Consider the following 18,699-nt stretch of genomic DNA (forward strand, 5'->3'; position numbering starts at 1 on the left):
CAATACATTGATTTCAATTGCTATTTGGACGATTCTTAACTGTAGGTTGGTACCACAATTGTGTCATCTATTTTCCTGCTTCAAAAGTGAAGTAGGTTTAATAACCTCCTGCAGTTATATGATTCTGGTCCCAGAAGGAGCGTCATGAATCTGACAGACTGAAATAATCTGTAGAACAGTTAATCTAACACACCTTTTTTTTTTTATCAACTTTTTGTCCCAGATGCTAAAGGGAAAGCTATATTTAATGATTACAGAATGAAAATGTGACCTACAATGAAACGCTATCATACAGTCTTTTGAAATCTCACAAACACTTGTGGTTTTAAATTGATCTTACAGACTGGAAATTCTTCTCTCACAAACTATACTGACAGTGATGTACACAAACCAACAACAGACAAATTTAATCTAGGCCTGTTCAACAGCTCAACTCTTTACAGCTAATTCGACGAAACACCTGCATGTTTCTAACCGGTGACAGGGACGCTTAGCACCAAGTGAAAATAAGATGCTGAATATACTCGACTGCTTTTCGCTAATGACTATTAGCATATGAGCAGAGTAAACCTTTGCTCTCAAAACAGCCTCAGGCACGAACTCCACAAGACGTCGTATAATTCCTGTGAGATTCAGCTCAGTGTTGCCTTGACTGCATAAGATACAGTAGTTCCTCCAGATTTGTCGGCTGCACATGTTACTGACAATGTGTTCTACCACATCCCAAATCCATCCATCCATCCATGGATCTCATGTTACTACCTGATTACTTCCTGCTTCACAGTGACTTCAAGATGGCAATGAAATAGTCCGGCCCACAAACACCCTTAATAACAAAAACTCTGTCTTCACTTTTCTCATTTTGTCATAAATGTTGTCATAGGTCTGCACATCATGGCAGCACACCTCAAAATGTTGTATTATATTTGTTCTTTTTTTTTCAGAAGTACTATGGATGTAAAAAAAAAAGGTAGATTTCTGACTACAACTTATTGTGGTATTTTTCTACATATCCGTTACCCTCCTATACTCACTGTATCTGCAAAGAGCTCTCAACATCTGATTGAATGCTCATCATACAATATGTTGTATCATGGAATAATTGGATTCATTTAATTATTAAAACAATTTAAGATATAAATCTTGAAATTTTAAACCTAATCTGAGTAAAGCATTTTGAAGTGCATTTTTCGAAGATAATGACACCGTGTGGTTAATCAGATGGCAGAGATTCAAGACTTTGGGAAATGAAAAGTATATTTTACATTTTTGTTTACATTTCGCTGAGAATCTGGTTTCGATTGTTGCTCTTTGAATCTTAACACAGCTGTCCACACAGTGCTGTGTTGAGATAAGACTGAAAATAGACTGAGCATCTTGTGATCAGATGGTCTGGCTGGTATTTGGCAGAATGTAAATCACAGGCCTTTGCGTGTATGTCCATAAAAGAGCCATTTAATTTGTCAACTCAGGGGAGTGTACAGCGGAGCAGGCCGTACTAAATCCAGAATGAGACATGTAGTAATCTGCCAGATCAGAGTTTATAGCTCACCACATCCTAATTCATTTTCTCTCAATGAAGAAAAAAAAAACACAGATATAAATGTGCTGCAGTACCTGACCCTGAAAAGATTTGTCTTTCTATTAGGGAGAGTTTCTCATCTGCATCTCGAGAATTATTTTACAAACACAGGACAGTATGTGGTGTTTTTAAAATGATTATTTAGCAGAGTTTTCGTGGAAGGCATTTTATAATATTGCAATTTAAAGGTTAGACTCTTTATCTTTAAACATTGTCTACTTCCTCTGAAAAATAAATCAAATTGGTATATGTGCAGTTCTGAATGCTACAGTTGTGGTACTATCCAGTGCAGATACACACGATGTACTCACTGAGTGTCCTGTGTAGAAAAGTAACATGAAGACATCAAAGTGTAAAGTGGCTGTGAGAGGGAAAACATGACGACAGGTTTAGACAGGAAGCCGCGAGATAAGAGCTTATAGGTTTCTGCAGTTTTCATCAGAATCATCAGATTATCACCCAGTGGGTCCATCCAATGAGCTCATCATCTGCTCTGGGTCACATTCATTAAGATCTTAGGGGGCGCCTGCAAATATATAGACCTCAAAGGTGATATGAGCAGCCGCTGTTCCGTCTCCTACAGAATAAATTACGCACACAGCCTGCAGTCAGTGGGATGAGTTACTCTGAGGCAGACATCAGGTATTAGGCCAAACAAAGCTTTAATATACTGATATTTATTTGTGCTGATAATAAGAATTCTCATTTCCCTTCCATTGAGCTGTAGGGAAGAAGTCGCACCACAACAGGTTTACTCACATCTTACTAAGCTTCATTCATAGAGCTGCGTGTGAGAGAAGTTGAGAAAAGCGTTTCCAGCGGCCGTTGAGGCACCAGCCAATCAAATCAGGTTTAATTGAATGCAATCAAAACACGTCAATGCAAATACCGGCCCAGTCTGTCATCAAACACCAGAAAGAGTCAAATGCAGCTGGTGAACCTGGTGTGTGTTCATCTGATTGTGAAGTTGATCTCCCATGTATTTCCCCTATGGCTATAGCGCGGCACGTTAGCATGGAAGTTGGTTATGTTGTGTGTCCCGAGCAGGAAACTGTGATTGGTTGTTGTTGTCAGTTTAACTATTGCACCAGCAGCAAGCATCAGTTTTAAAGCAATGTGCTCGGCTGGTGTTTTTTTTATTGTCTTCTTGATTGTTAAACACAGAGCAAGAGCAGCACCTTACAGCAGTGAGTTATTCAGATGGTTGAGAGGAAAGTTACCATCTGATAGATAATTTATACCCATGCATGTTGCTCAGTAGTCAGCGGCTCTGCTGGCAGAGGCCAAGCCGTGGTGTGACTGATTTACTATGGTTACAGAGATACTCTGTTTCTAGCACTTTGAAACTGTCTCCTGATTCCCAATTACATGTGTGTGGGTTAGTATGTATTTATGTTATATGTAATGAAATATACCTCAATATTTAATATGTATGTAAGATCAGTCTTATATACAAAGCTGCCTCCATCTCATGACAAGTAAGAGAAAGCCTCGAAAGTGACTCTTTCATGAAAGACAATAATTCAAAATGTTAAATATACAGTTTCTGTCATAGTCTGAATCTCAGGCATCTATCCATAACCCAAAGCCCACAGTCTGTGTGTGCTCATTTGACAGAGCTGCACACACATCAAAATATACTTATATATTTATATGCCAAGGTGTCAGAAGATGAATTACCCTCGTAGTAGTATCAGTAAATATATGTGGAAGCCCCTCTGACATAATGAATGAGAGAGAAATCCAAACAGAATAGTTCTAAAATACAATACAACCACATCAGCTGGAGGTTCTGTTACAATAACCACCGCTCCAACAGCTTTGTGATATAAACAGGCAGCACTGGAGTAAGACAGTCGTCATTCTTCGTAGCTGTGTATTTTTCTAGTAATTAGTTCTATAAAGATGCCTTGTGAGTATTGAGAGTAGCAAAATCCTCAGGTTTAACTTTGTTTAACCAGGTATATTACATATATTACAATGTGCTGAAAGGCTGTTTCAGTCATATAAACTCTCTATCGTTGTTTGAATACTAAGATGGCCTCGTAGTTTATAGAATAATACATTCTTTGAATACACCATAGCTCCTTCCAAGAAGTTATGTGGTGTATAAATACATTAAATTTGTTTTAAATCAATAGCTAAAGACTCTTCTTTCTGTCTTTTCAGCTGTTCTCTATTCTGTGCACCCTATATCAGATACTGCAATCATAATAAACAATCCTGTAAGACTTTCTTTCAATGGGCCTCTCCTCTCTCTGTCATCAATCACATGTAAATGATGTACTGCAAGTTTGGAATCGGTGGAAAATGTATTTAAATGAACGACTGCCATGAATGAATGTCTGCGCTGTATCTTCCCGCTGTTGGAGCTTTCTGTCGGATATTCTTCCTTATCACGCACACACATGCATACACACTGGAGAGTGTGTTAAGGTAGTGGTGAAAGTGGTGGAGGAGGATCGAGGGTTAGGGTGGAGTACGTTACTGTAGGTCACAGCACTGGAGATTTTCTATCTCAGACAGAAATGCATTCAGGTTTATGAGGGGAAGCTGCAGCCGCCCAGCAGCAGCACAGACGACTGGAAAGGACAGCAGCCCGCTGACAGGCGGCGCAGACACTTTCCCCTTTGCCCTGTTTGATTAATGCAGCCTAATGAAGGTAAATGAAGATTGATAGTCATCGGGGAGAGGCACAAAGAGAAAGGGAGGATGAGGAATAATGCGGAGCCTCCTGAGACTGCAGCCAGGGCAGAGGAGGAGACAGTACACTGCCTGTAGAAAATGAGCAAATAAAACCTGCGATGGGAGTACAGGCAGGGATTCCATTTAACAACCTATTGGAAATATACACAGGCTATCAAAAAACTCATAAACAGGGCAAATGATCGCAAGAAAAAAAAAGAGGACTAAAGAGAGTATTCTTGTGTCGTAGTTGGTAAGCCTTGGGGTCATCAAGTACAGTAAATACAGCCAAACATAAAGGCTTCTAGAAAAAACAGAATCACATCGTATCACTGTGAGACTGTGGCTGGCAGACGATCCCTGCCAGGTTTCCCATCAGACACTCATGATAGAACAGAGGCAAGAGATTTAAATTGCCCCTGATGATTTGGAACATATAATATTGTATCTCTACTGTTTGTTTTATCATTTTAGATGACTTGAGTCCACATTTTTTTCATACTCCACAACATGAAGTGTGTGAAAATATGGATACGAGCCCTGATTCCCTCTATAGTTATAACGTATGATGCATAGTTCAGAATCATTTGAATCGATATGAAAAATAATTGTAGTATTTAATTGTATTGTCAATAAATATAAATATATGTATTCACAACTCTAAAATGTGAATTGTGTGTGTCTTGTTGAGCAACGTCTAAAGGAGAGTTTCTATCACTTTGGGCCAGACGAGTTTATCTACCTAGACATCTTCAAACTCACTGAATTTCATTTCGAATTGAAGTGGGGGTCTTCAATTAAAATAGACCAAATATGAGGCTGAACTTTGGTAAAAGTCTGTAGCATTATGCAACAGACTGGTGGAGCCATATTATCAACATTGAATTGGAGTTTTGAATAGTATATATCATAACATCACATGTGTGTAGGTATAGCAGTATAAGAGGTATAAAGTGTTATATGATCGGCATCAGCTGCTTCATATTGACTGGTTCGTTCACAGTTGTGTGACCATTACGTCCAACCATGTTCATGGAAGTTGACTGGACTGTGACCTAACACTTCTCAGTATCAATCTGCTGGTACACTCATCCCACCACACACACATATACACAAACACGAAAACAGTTGGCTACAATGTATGGCACTGGGCAGATCATGGGAGCAGTTGGGGTTCAGCTTGTTGCTGAAATACACTTCAAAGTGAGGACAGTAGGAGACCAGCAATTAAGGGACAGCCAACTGAGACACAGCCACAGGTAGAGTACTAATACAAAAGATAATAGTACTGCAGATTATATTATGAGGAAGTTTTGTGCAAATAACAGATTACAAAAAAAGTTACTTACTCCACTCCAAGTCTATAAAGTTGTCTTTAATGCGTATAATTTTCTGTCAGTCATTCAATTTTGGAATTCCTTCATGCTGAGGGTGTTATAACCCAGAGTTAAATTCTATTCTTTGGTGTCTTCTCGAAAAAATTAATCGAGGTTTCTCTGAAGCACTTGGGAAACAGGACGATGAGGCTGCAAGCTGCTTGCACATGTAGTGTGCAAGCAGTAGGAAGTCTGTCATAAATAACTGTGCACCAAACACTGGATAAAGTGTTAATTTTGATGCTTCTGGCCGACAACCACAATGCTGACACATGGGCATTGTGAAATCAAGAAAATCAAGAAAATAGATAATTTTCTTGATTAATTATCTTGGTTTAAAAATAGCTGGACATATCTGGGATGAAAGTGGAATGACAAACTGCCATTAAGGGACACATACAGAATCTGTCATTGTTCTTAAGCCCTTAACACGTTGGAGTGTTGTCCTGAGAATTAACAGGATTTGCCAGTAGGTGTTAAATGGATGGAAACACACCATTAGACTGACAGTGACTAACACCTGGGAGGTGAACTATGTCTGTCCATTACTGAGCTGAGGGAGCTGCCGAGGGGCCGAGCACCGAGTGCTACATCTCTATTGGAGCCCAGGTGCTAATGCAGTCCAACACCTACTCTCTGTCAGTGAAATATATGCTAAATGTCCCGACTATGGGAGAATACAGGCTGCATATGGTAAAGGCTAATAAAAGGGTAGATTTAGCTATTTAAATACCTTGTCCTGACTGCATGTGAATGGGCCACCAGGGAGTAATGATGCTAACACCCCTCTTTTTTTTGGTCGTAAGTACAACAGCTGTGCGGTGCATTCACATTCCCTTCACTCTCGTTAGCTTCCTTTCTTTCTTTCAGTGACACACACATACACACACACGCACACACACACACACACACACACACACACACACACACACACACATATATCCAAACAAGCAAGTAATATGAAAAAATTATACAGTCACAGAAAGCAGTAAAACACACGCAATGTAAGTTCCATGCTATCGTCAAGTACACAGTCACCTAGAGAAATGCATATCCACACACACACACACACACACAAACACACCATCAAAAGGTGCACATCAGTCAGGAAATGCAATCACGCAAAGAAAATACAGCCTACCTCCACTGTTTTCACACACAGCCACAGTCACTCAAATTACCTTGTGTGTGTGGGAGCAGCAGAGCATACACAAACAGCAGCAAACGACCTTGCCAACACTCCGTGTCCCAGATGACATTTCCCTGGTTTGTCAGGACAATACAGCCACCGGATATCATCTGCCCTCTACGGAGGGAGATTACTGAAGGCTAACACTCTTGTCTAACAATCACCCCACATCTTACAGATAATGGGTGATTTCCATATTTTTTTGATTTTCATTTCTTATCTGTTATATATAAGTTAGAATAACTTATAGCAATCCTATTCTTTGAAAGGTAGGAGGAACAACATAAAACACCCTATGAGCCTGACCACGTTTACAAAAGCAGCAATATTGTGACAACTGAGCTTATTCTGAGGAAGAAATTATTGTCATCATGATGTTTGCACAAGGTTACAATGGAATATTCCATCCATCTCCCTGTTTGTCTCACAAGGCAAACTCGTATCTCTTTGTAGCAAAATGAACTGAAAGCTCCAATAAGACGTCATAATGCAATTACGATGTATACATATCTACACAACAAATACTATTTATTATCAGCACATGCTATTTACATCTCAGTGTCTTATTCAGACTGTGGCCTGATTTGAGTTAATATCAGAATATGAATGTTTCTGCTGACTCAAGTCTGGAAGATGTCCACTGAGAATCAACTGAACCAGGCCAGATAGAAAACTCCCATGATACACTGCAGTCCATGTAGTATGTAAGTATGTTTTTGAATGTTTTGCAAATATTATGTTCATTCTTCGTGAGGCAGCTTGTTGTTGAACAGCCATGCTTACAGGAGGCTTAAACACTGTGGGAACTATTTCACAATCCTCTCTAATTGAAAGAGTATGAAACAGGTCATATTGTCTAGCTAGTTGTCTGGAAATTGTAATTCCAGGTATTTAACCAAAAAGTTTATCTTCTAACAGGATTATGACAATCTGCTATGGAGCCACCCTCTCTGTTCATCCCACTATTTATGTATCACTGCTCCTCTGCCTGCTGGAGATCGCCCCAGGATTTTGTTCCCGCACACGGGTCACCCTCAGGCATGTGGTGCAGCGTGAAAGCACCGGATACAGATAACACAGGTTTTAATTTGCAACAACAGACTTTAAGGTTAATTATTTTCAGTGAGAGAAAAATTTTTTTTTTCATCTTCTGATCTAACATTTTTGAGTTCTATTTCAAGTCACTACCAACATTACTCTTTGTATACACCTTCTAAAAAATAACACATAATATGTTATTTTTTACTCAGGTACCAAGTGTGCACGTTTCAAAGAAGTAGAGACCTTTCCCTGCTAGAATTGAAACTGTAGCCATCTCTGAAATAACTGAGTAGCCAGTAGTTTTTAATGTTTATGCTTCATATGTTACAGGTATAACAGCTTGTTAGGCCTCACTAGACACAGTTTATTCGATTCATAGGACACATACCCATTGGGGTTCCCACCCCGTAGGCCCTGGAGTCGATGAGGGCTCCGATCTGGGTGAGGTTGCAGTTACGCTGTATGACAAACTCGATGGTGGTGGACTCCATGAGGAATGCGTAGTCAGAGGTGAGCACACGGTGAATGCCCTCCTCGATGTTCTTCACCATCACCGAGTGCCTCCGACTGCTCATGAACTCCCACATCTTATCGTACGTGGAGATCTTGGTTTTCTGTGAGGAGACACCGGACAGAACTTTGAGAAAGAAAACAAACATCCCAACTGCTTAGACACAGAAACATCATCTCACATTTATTGTCTCGCAATCATTATCAAGCTGGTGATCAGAGTAAGTGAGGTCCTACTTCGGAGGTTGATGATAAATAACATTTATCTCAGCAGTTATAAGGTCCTGAGAGTCAAAAGGCCAAATCAAGCCTGAGAAAAAAAAAACATTTATAGTAGCTACAGCTGAGTTATCATAGATACTGTGGTATGTGAGGAAAAACAGATAGAGGCAGACATGCATTCTAAATAGCAGCAGAGGTGTGAATTTGTGTGACTGCAAATCTCTGCCCTCTGTGCTGCTGCTATCTCCTACAGGTAGGAGCAGCAGCGGGGTTGTCAGCAGCAGTGTGCCTCACTTTCTACACCTGTAATCACTGAGAAAATCCAGGAGCACATAACTCTCCAGGGGAGACGATTTGAAGGCATTTTTGAAGCCATTTGAAACCTAATTAAGTCACATCTTCAAGGTCCTGCCCGCCATTATTGTGTGTAATGACTTTTTGTGGCCGGTCGATATTTTAGATCAACTGGGTGATTTGTGGAGTGCCTATCAGAATCTTTCGGAGTCACCCTTGACAAATCAGGCGATTGAGCATGCAAGCTCCAGACTGCTGATAAGGCGCGAGCAGTGGCTGTGAATACACGGAGAGTCAGATAACCACCAATACTCTGAAGTCAGGCAGAGCGCTGAGGTGGGCTTCCTCAAGCCGCTACAAAGGGATCCAGAGCGGATTACACTTAAACCGTTTAAGAGATCTTGGAAAATGTGATGGTTACACACAATGAACGGCTTCATCCTGAGACCCAGTGCTGCATTTTTGTCCTCTATTGGGGACATGTATCTCTCTCCTGCATTTCAATAATCATGTGGCTTAAATTGTTGAAAACAGTTATAGAAAACATCCTGGCCTTTAATGTGATATGAATTTTTTAAGAGGGTCTCCATCACATTAGTGGAAACTGGGAACAATTTGAGTGGTGATGATCAACCTACACATTCCTTGTAAATTACTTTTTTTCATTCTAATAAAAAATCCCTGAACCGTTCACCAGCTTCGCACTTGGAATGTATATTTTTAAAAGGCCCATGGAAGTGCAGTGTCGAACTTGGAGCTAGTTGAACACACAATGTGTTCAATATTAATGTAAACTCTGTAGTAGTGGAGGCTGAGACTCATCAACCCAACCGCGTTGTTGATCACCACAACAGGTCACCCAAGACAATTGCACATTCAGTACAGGTTCTTTGTATTGAGTCAAGCTTCACTGAACTTTGAATAAACAGGTGAGCAGCTCTTGGTGCAGCAGCTGTGGCTTCAGTGTTCTGTGGACTGAGTCCAGCAGCAGGTATTTGCTTGGCTCAGCTACTGCAGGTCACTCTCACAGTTACAGAATGAAATCTGCAACCAACAACCAACATCCCATTCCAAGCAACCAAGTTTAAATCAGGCAATGCTTAGTATTGAATATAATGCCATTTCAAGATGTTATTAAGAAGCCTTGTTTATGCCTCATGACCGTCAGAGAGAACAATAAAAGGCCACCAGCAGCGGTTACATCAGTAGGACATCCACTATGTCCGCTTTAAATAAAATGATATATATAGGCACCTTGGCAATTGCGTGTCATCAAAATGAATGTATCTGTGGAATGTGGTCCAACAGAGTCGCCTTGTGTTACTGTATGAACTAATTTACTGTAGTCTACATTAGCTAGCTATGGTTGGCAAGCTAATGTAGTTCACCTTACTCTACAGTGTTTATTCAACTCATTCATGTCCATATAAAAGAAACAAGAAGAGACTACTTCACTGAGTCATTAAACAGAAATGTGATAAAGGCAGTGTTAAGGAAGAGCTGAGCCACAGGGAGTGTGAAGGGTCAGGGGAGAAAAAACATCACAGGATGCAGCTCAAAAATAGGTCTTATTGGGCTTGAAGGTGTTACCAACTACCATGAAAAAGGATACCGGCTGAGAAACCAAATAACACATTGTCTGTTCATCAATCTGTTTCAGACCCATGACTACTACATGGCTGTTGGAACTATGGACAGCTCAGCATGTTGTATGTAAATCTAGAGCTGTCCAAGGTTCTGAAACAACAACCAAACAACAGAGATGTGTATCTTGGCCAATAATATAGCATTAGCCTTCTACAGATACATAAGACAAGAAAACAAGATTGATTGTTTAGGCTATGTTTTAGGTTCACCCCCACCTATTAGGGGAAATTGTTACATGTGAAGCAAAATTAAAAGAGTACAAATTAACAGCTCAACTTGCTCAACAAATGCCTCTGACAATTTTTCCCTTGCTGCTCTTTGCCTCGAGCACTGTCAAATATGTTACATATTCTTTATTTCTTGCTTCGTAGTGACCATGTCCTGCTAAAGTTATCATCCGATGAAGACTGCTTTCCTCTCATCTTCTTCCCCTGCTCCATGCTTCTACAAACAGCGCTGGTTAATCCCTTTATCATTTTGAAGTAGCCATAGATAAGCAATGCTTTCATTCTCCTCCTGTATTCAGATCCGCGCTGCTGATTTAAGTTGTGAATGACTATGTGAAGAGCATAGTCACTATTCAGGCTGATCAACAGATTCCAACAAAGGCGCTGAAAGGCCCCAAGCAGCGAGTGCTGTGGGCTGATGAGGACAAAGAGGAAGCTGAAGTCACTATGAGTCTTTGTTATGCCCACATACTGGAAGAGAAATCCTCTCTGTTACTGCTCAGGTGAATTGGTGTAAAAAATCTTGTGTGACAGTGTGAGCGGCGCAAATTATATCATTGAATCTGACCTCTTTCATAATCCAATTTTGGCCACTTTCATACGTGATTCAAATCAGATACAGGAGGAATGTGATCACTCGTTTGTCCCTGTACTTTGCAGACAGGAGTCACCTTACGGACCATTACAAGATTTGTTAATTTATTTATTTTAGTGTTAGGTGTACAGAGAGGTGGTAGGGAAGAAATGACGGGTAAACTGAAACCTCTGTCAGTTTGAAACAAAAGAAGACATTTGTTAAGACATGATGAGCCAAGGGGTTTCTATTCAGCAAGGGAGGTTACCTTCATATATAACTCTGTTGCATCAGCTTCATCATTTACATTGGCTACACCCGCCCCAACGACCATCAAAGGATAAGCAGTATGGATCACGGATTGGATGAATTGTCATTTGCATTATAAAACATAGGGATTTTATTTCTGTAAAGTATTTTCTATCAGAATTAGGGAAAGAAAGAGAGTGTCTGATCAGACAATTCACGCCCATAGCTATGCATAGGTAAATGTTTGTTTGAGAATACGTGATCAAACTTATCTCCTCGAAACTGTATTATTATTATTATTATTATCATTATTAATAAATCTAGTTGTATGCAAAAGATGAACGACCCTATGGATGATACAACAAAAACCTGTTAAAACATTACAATAGATAGAATACTTTAACAATTACTCACATTCACAAAAAACAAATTGTTGTGTGCATCTATAAACTCCTCACATTTATGTCTGATTAATACACGTTACTGACTTGACTTATTCCCTGGAGCTCTGGTAATTTGTCTTTGCAGAGTCGGGATCGTGGCTGTTGTAACATCATGACCGTGAATTATGATGGTGGTAACTAACGTTATTGGCAATACCTCTGTCATTACAATTGTCAGTGCTGCTCCCTTCATCTCTGTCAGACATTTTCTTCCGTCTACATACTTAAAAAAATGATACACCTCTTCTTTTATGTTGACACTTATGTTAGACTTTTCTCATGAATGCTGATGTGCTGTGCTGCATTTGGCATCTGTTGCTTTTCTGTCCATCCTGGGAGCAGGATCCCTCACTTGTAACTCTCCCCAAGTATATATATTTTTTTCCTGTTAAGGGGTTTTTCTTCCTTAAAAAACAAATATGATTTGATTTGAAATAATGATATCAGCCCAAGCAGGTCATCATGTCAACTGTTGGCCAGACTGCTGTTATATGTGATATTGATACTCGTATAGCTGTTTCTACGGTGGCCCTGAGAGCTCAACGAACAGCAACTTAAGAAAACACATGCAAGTTGACAAAACACATGCTAGTTGACAAAACACATGCTAGTTGACAAAACACAAGCAAAGTAAGAAAACGTCTCCATCAATTTCACAACACAACACAACACATTACAGAAACGCGCAGCAAATAGACACACGCGCTGCAAATAGACACACGGCGCTGCAAGTAGACGAACGCTCAGCAAATAGACGAACGCGCAGCAAATAGAGGCGACAACACAACGGAAGTGTTTCCAGAGGACAGCTAAAAGGGATGGACACAGGAGACACTAAAACGTCCAATACACTATACAATTTCGGTTCCGCACAGGGGTTGTCATCCCGCGGCTCTGGAGCCGAACGCGGCTCTTCAGCCCCTCTACAGTGGCTGTACTGTACAGTGTTGTGCATATGTTTCGCGATCGCTGAACTTAACAAATCAGTTTTCATATTATTAACGTGAACGTAACGATGAACGTGATTAAACGTCACGTTCATTTTTTAAATCATCATCGTATCAGGCCCTCATGAAATACCAGGAGCGGGCGTGGGTGTGTGTGTGTCTGTGCGCGTGTGTGGCCAGCGCACCGGGGCTCCGACCCCTCCCACTCGCTCGGAGAGAGCCACAGTGAGCTCTGAGCTCTGAAGATGGTCCGATCTAGAGACATGCCGTCTTCTCCTTTTAAACTGAATAAGAAGCGCTAACAAGCAAGCCCCTGTTTGTGAGGAAATGTATTGTCCATAGTGAGCAGGGGTTTGAAACCTTTACTATCAGAAGAGACATTTTGCCCCCTCTACTGAGCGAGTGGGCAGGGTCGGTGCCCCGAGATCCGAGACCGGTCAGCCCGCTACACACACACACACACACACAACACACAAACACCCGCTTCTGGTATTTCATGAGGGCCTGATACGATGATGATTGAAAAAAAGTAACGTGACGTTCAATCACGTTCATCGTTACGTTCACGTTAAAAATATGAAAAGTGATTCGTTAAGTTCAGCGATCGCGAAACATATGCACAACACTGTACAGTACAACCACTGCAGAGGGACTGAAGAGCCGCGTTCGGCTCCAGAGCCGCGGGTTGCCGAACCCTGTGCGGAACCGAAATTGTACAGTGTATTGGACGTTTTAGTGTCTCCTGTGTCCATCCCTTTTAGCTGTCCTCTGGAAACACTTCCGTTGTGTTGTCGCCTCTATTTGCTGCGCGTTCGTCTATTTGCTGCGCGTTCGTCTATTTGCAGCGCGTGTGTCTATTTGCAGCGCGTTTCTGTAATGTGTTGTGTTGTGTTGTGAAATTGATGAAGATGTTTTCTTACTTTGCTTGTGTTTTGTCAACTTGCATGTGTTTTGTCAACTTGCATGTGTTTTCTTAAGTTGCTGTTCGTTGAGCTCTCAGGGCCACTGTATGTTTCACTAGTGGCAGCACTTTGGCAGCTCAACTGCAAAACGCAGCTGGAGACCATCTTTTATTTGACCTAATTGAACTTTTCTGTACACAATGTGGAACTAGTGATGGACAACATGGTGTTTGTTAATTCATCTGGTTTGCAACAGGAACAAAACTAGAAAGTTCTAGCGGTTGTGTATATTATCATTATTCTCTCCTCCTGTGTTTTGTGAACACATCTTTGAAGCTGACTCTTGACTGAGTAACATTTCGCTGAGAATCTCTTCTCACTGGAGCTCCCAAACATCACTGTCAAGTCAGCCCTGACACACTATGTTAATTCCTGCTTAAAAGCCTATTAAAATACCATGCAAGCCACTCATGCTAAATGATGTGCTAAACGACATTACAAGTATGTGGCTGCTGAGCTATTAATGTGAATATTAGATTTACTATGTGGTTAGTCTGTTAATAATTTGAACCATTGGCAAAATGAACACATGAGTAAAGATTCAGCCTCAGCCCCAAACAGAGATAAATAAAATTGCATAATATTACTACTAGCGCAGTGCCTATTTAAACCTGCTTGATTGCTTGGCCTGCTTTAAAGCTCCGGAGCTACTTCTGATTGACTCCTTGTCATTAGTGAGTCCTCATCAAACAGCTCTACGATACACTGTCACTTTTTATTGTTCGTGTTCTGGGTGTTGTGTGCAGAGCTTTTTATGAACAGTCTATGCTGCGGTGAAGTTTGAGTTTATCACACCTGGTTTATCTGCTATGAAGACTTATAGTCAATGTTTTTAATAAAAAGTAACTGCGTTTTGGTTATTTCAGAGGGCAGTTAAAAAGTTAACACAATCTTCAGCCCCCGTTCACAACTTTTCAAAATAAAGTTCCTGTAATTCATCTTGATGTGAAGTATTGCCGCAACTCAACAAACATTGTACTTTTACTTTATGAATTTTGCCATAGAGATCAGCATCCGCTGCAGCCCTAACTGTCTTTGTCGGTCTCATATGTAGAAATAAAACCATAAAAAAACACTACTGTAGTTTGTCTGAGGATGTAGAATGAGATTGAACGGTGTCCACAGATGTACGGTGCCCTCCCAGTCCCCTCTACCCCCCGCTCATTCACCCACAACGTGAGAGCCACTTAGCACTGGTTGCTTTTTTTTAAATAATATTCACGCATTTATGTATTATTGATCACCACTCAAACTACTTTACAGTACACTTTCGGCATGCACCAATTCACGCACATATTCATACACTGCCGGCTGAGTCATTTTCTTATTAATATTGAATGTATAACGTGTCAAAATTGCACCAAACTCAGCACTGCATTTCCCATGACCACTCAGAATACACTTAAAAAGTGTGACACGCATAAGATGAAGGGTTCACGATTATCATTCCACATACAGACATTCAGAAGTATCAGCAAGGCATTCCTTCTGTTCACATTGACAGCACATGGTCTTGATGTGACATTATACTAAGTTTCATTACATTTTGAATTCATAACAAAAAACTGAAAGTCAACTTCGGATTCAGAGACAGTTCCTGCAGGAACCTTCAGACAGCGGCAGCATCACCGTACAGAAATGTCAGTTTCTTACGTGGAAACAAGACATGAATTGTTCCACTTGTTCCTCCTCTCTGTGCCAGTACAGGTGGTAGAGTGGGAGTGGGTCTGCAAATCCTGATACATTGTATAAAAGTGTTCAGGGCTGTAGCTAGGGAGCCGATTTTCCAGCTAACAGTGCAGAGTCGACAAAATAACAAATCAAACCGAGGCTGAGCTCCGGGACCTAGGGGAGCCAGCCACGAAAGTGCAGTTATCTTCCCAACGTCTTCTGATTCAAAACTAAATTTGTTTTACGATATTCATTGAGAAGAGACTGTGAAAGTCATTATTAAAGTATGTCCAGTAAAATACATGATACAACTATGATCCAGGACCCATATTATAGTATGTAAGTAATTCTAAGTCATTTGTGACCAACTTAATTCTAACAATGAGTGATTTCTTAACATTTTAAGTTCTCATATAACCTTAGAGACTTTTGCACATTACAGTTTTGTAATTGCATTACTGCGCACTCATGTGTATGTCTCCACACATCCAATCATAGCTTGCCACTCAGGACCATAGACTGTATATATAAAGCTCAGGACATAAAGCATAGCCAGTCATTCAAAATGCTACAGTTTGCGATCAAAAGGGAATGTATGAGTGATGTGCATTAGAGAAAGCGCTGCACATAGATGTGCTGAATGAACATAAATGTGATGGAGTGGTCATCCAAACTCGGAAAAACCATACCAACACAGACCATTTACCTTCTGCACTTTAACCTGCTGCCAAACCAAAAAGCAATACAACCTTCAACTAGTTACGAATGCATTACTACAAACTGCAAGTAACCCCCACTGTGTGTTAGGTGCACTGCTCTCTGACAAACTTCCTGTGTGTGTGTGAGATGCTACTGTCGATGTCTTGGTGTACTCGCTTCTGATTTGATCCTAATAAAAGTGAGCGAGTAAACACAATGTGGTTTAGCTTTTGTGCACACAGCATTTAGCCTGTTTGCGAGTGCAGCCTTGAACTGCTCTCCGCTTGCCAACGTGTTTTGCATGGTTTTCAAAGGCCCCTAATCAAAAGAATCCAGGAAGCGGAGGGAAGTGCCACACACTTTTTGTCAGCACAAAAAACAACTTTGCTTTCATGAAGCTTTCTCGCGCGCCACATTCTACACGTACTGTTTATGATACAGTGTTGACACTAAACACAAGTGGCTACACAAGGAAAAAAAACAATTCTGCACTCACAGTCACATTTGTAGCTCTGTCAGCTCGAGCTGGAAGAGAGTCAACTGTAACCGAGTCGGACCAGATACTAGAATGTGACTCAGGGACATTATCACATTATTATTTCATTATTTCTCTACCACTGGGGGGTGGGTGTGAAACATTGCTCTTTGCAAGGGGGAGAGATTAAGAGATGTGTTAAGCAAGAGGATGTTCACATTATAAAGCAACTGACAATGCACATGTGATGTCACAAAGATGCACAGACAAATGTGAGTTGCATTGTTTTGAGGTCGAGCAGAAATTGTTTTAAAAAAAACATCATTAGCTCCAAGTGAAAACAATGAGAGTATAAAATGCAGGGGCCGTGCTGGAAAACAACTCTAATGAGAGTGCTGAGACTGAGCCAGAACAGTGAAGCTGTGAAGCATGATAATGCTTTAATAAAGAATTAGCTCACGTTTGTCTGCTTGGATCTGAAAACTCAGTCCACTCCACAGCCGAGACAGAATAGCCCCCCCACACACACACACGCACATACAGCAGACAGAGGCAGGAAGTGACATATTACCTCTGCTGCTGAGATCACATGGTTTCTTTACCACACACAGCACTTATCACCACAAACTCTCTTTGTCGGTGTCCTCTACATACTGTATGTGTCAGCTTTGTCACAAAGAGATTTTTGATATTTGATATTTAGGGGCCAGGCAGAGAGTCTGATTTGCGTTTACTCATGTACCTCCTCGACAGAAAGTATGGAGGGACAGTGAAGTTCAGTGCATGTTTGAAAGCAGCTACAGTAGAGCTTCTAGCTCAGCCACGACACAGGGTCACAATGACTGTGCTTCTAGGATCTTTTAAAGCACCACCATACTGCCTGTATAGGAGAAAGTGAGGAGTGTGGGGATTCCTGTTTAATAACCTCCGACTTTCAGTGCTACGCTGTTGTCCCAGCTACAATGAGCAGTGGTCATTGTCATTAGATTCCACTGTCCCTCTCTGTGTCTCCTACAGATCCATGAGGCAGTTATTACTCCTTCAGTCCTCCATTGTGTTTAATTTAATGTGCCTGGATATATGGGTTCTGGTATTTGAGGGTGTAATTACCCTTTAGTTAATGTCTCTGGGATGAAGTTGCTGCAGGTTTGAAGGGTCAGATCTGTTGTTTTCGGACGCATCTAGCAGTTTGTTTCATGGGTCAACCTCAAGTCTCTGGCCTGCCATTGAAGAATGAACCTCATTGGTTTCTTGATATTTAAAAACTTGTGACTTGACTTCTCATGCATAAAGGTGACATCATTAAACTCAATGGCTCAAAAATCAACCACGGACTATGCACTGATAGATAATACAATACACACTATGTAAAGTTCCTCCTCCCTTTAATATCATGAAAAAGAGCCAGATATGGATAAAATGTAAATTAATATCAATGGTAGAAAGCTCATTTATCATGGTAAATAAATGCAGTGTTCTGCGATTTTCTTGTGAAATTGAACCATGCGATCACTTTGGAGGATACAACCATAAGCTTGAGCAAGCTAGAAAATAATCTCCCCCCTTTCAAACGCTGCCTCTCTCTTTAGCCCGGTATAACACCTCATTCCAAAAAGCTGCATCTGCTTGGTGTAATCACCATACTGGAGGTGGTCCTCCCATCTGCCTTATGGCTAATGTAAAACAAGTCATGCTTGTACAGCCTGGGGACATGGAGCTCAGTGCCACGGCCATGTAAAGGGCTAGTGGCTCTCACGCAGACTCTGCCTGCCACCACCCCATTACACACACACATGGTGAAAAAAACAGTACTTTATTAGCTAACAAGCAAGACACATCAGCGGTGTGTGTTTGCTTATTAAATTATTCAGTGTAATGTAGCAACAGTCCACCGGGAATGTCCCTG

At 40.9% G+C, this 18,699-nt stretch overlaps 1 protein-coding gene across 3 annotated transcripts in view; it reads right to left on the bottom strand.

The window, feature by feature from the left end:
• The window catches only part of grik2 (glutamate receptor, ionotropic, kainate 2), a 221,194-nt gene that overhangs the window by 24,913 nt on the left and 177,582 nt on the right, over positions 1–18,699 (bottom strand). For all 3 annotated transcript variants that reach the window (XM_062399698.1, XM_062399699.1, XM_062399700.1), the window contains exon 14: positions 8,262–8,487. In XM_062399698.1, the coding sequence (XP_062255682.1) occupies positions 8,262–8,487 (226 nt within the window). The remainder of the gene's footprint in view (positions 1–8,261; positions 8,488–18,699) is intronic.

This window comes from Platichthys flesus, chromosome 11 (genome assembly GCF_949316205.1).
Source record: "Platichthys flesus chromosome 11, fPlaFle2.1, whole genome shotgun sequence".
NCBI lineage: Eukaryota > Metazoa > Chordata > Actinopteri > Pleuronectiformes > Pleuronectidae > Platichthys > Platichthys flesus.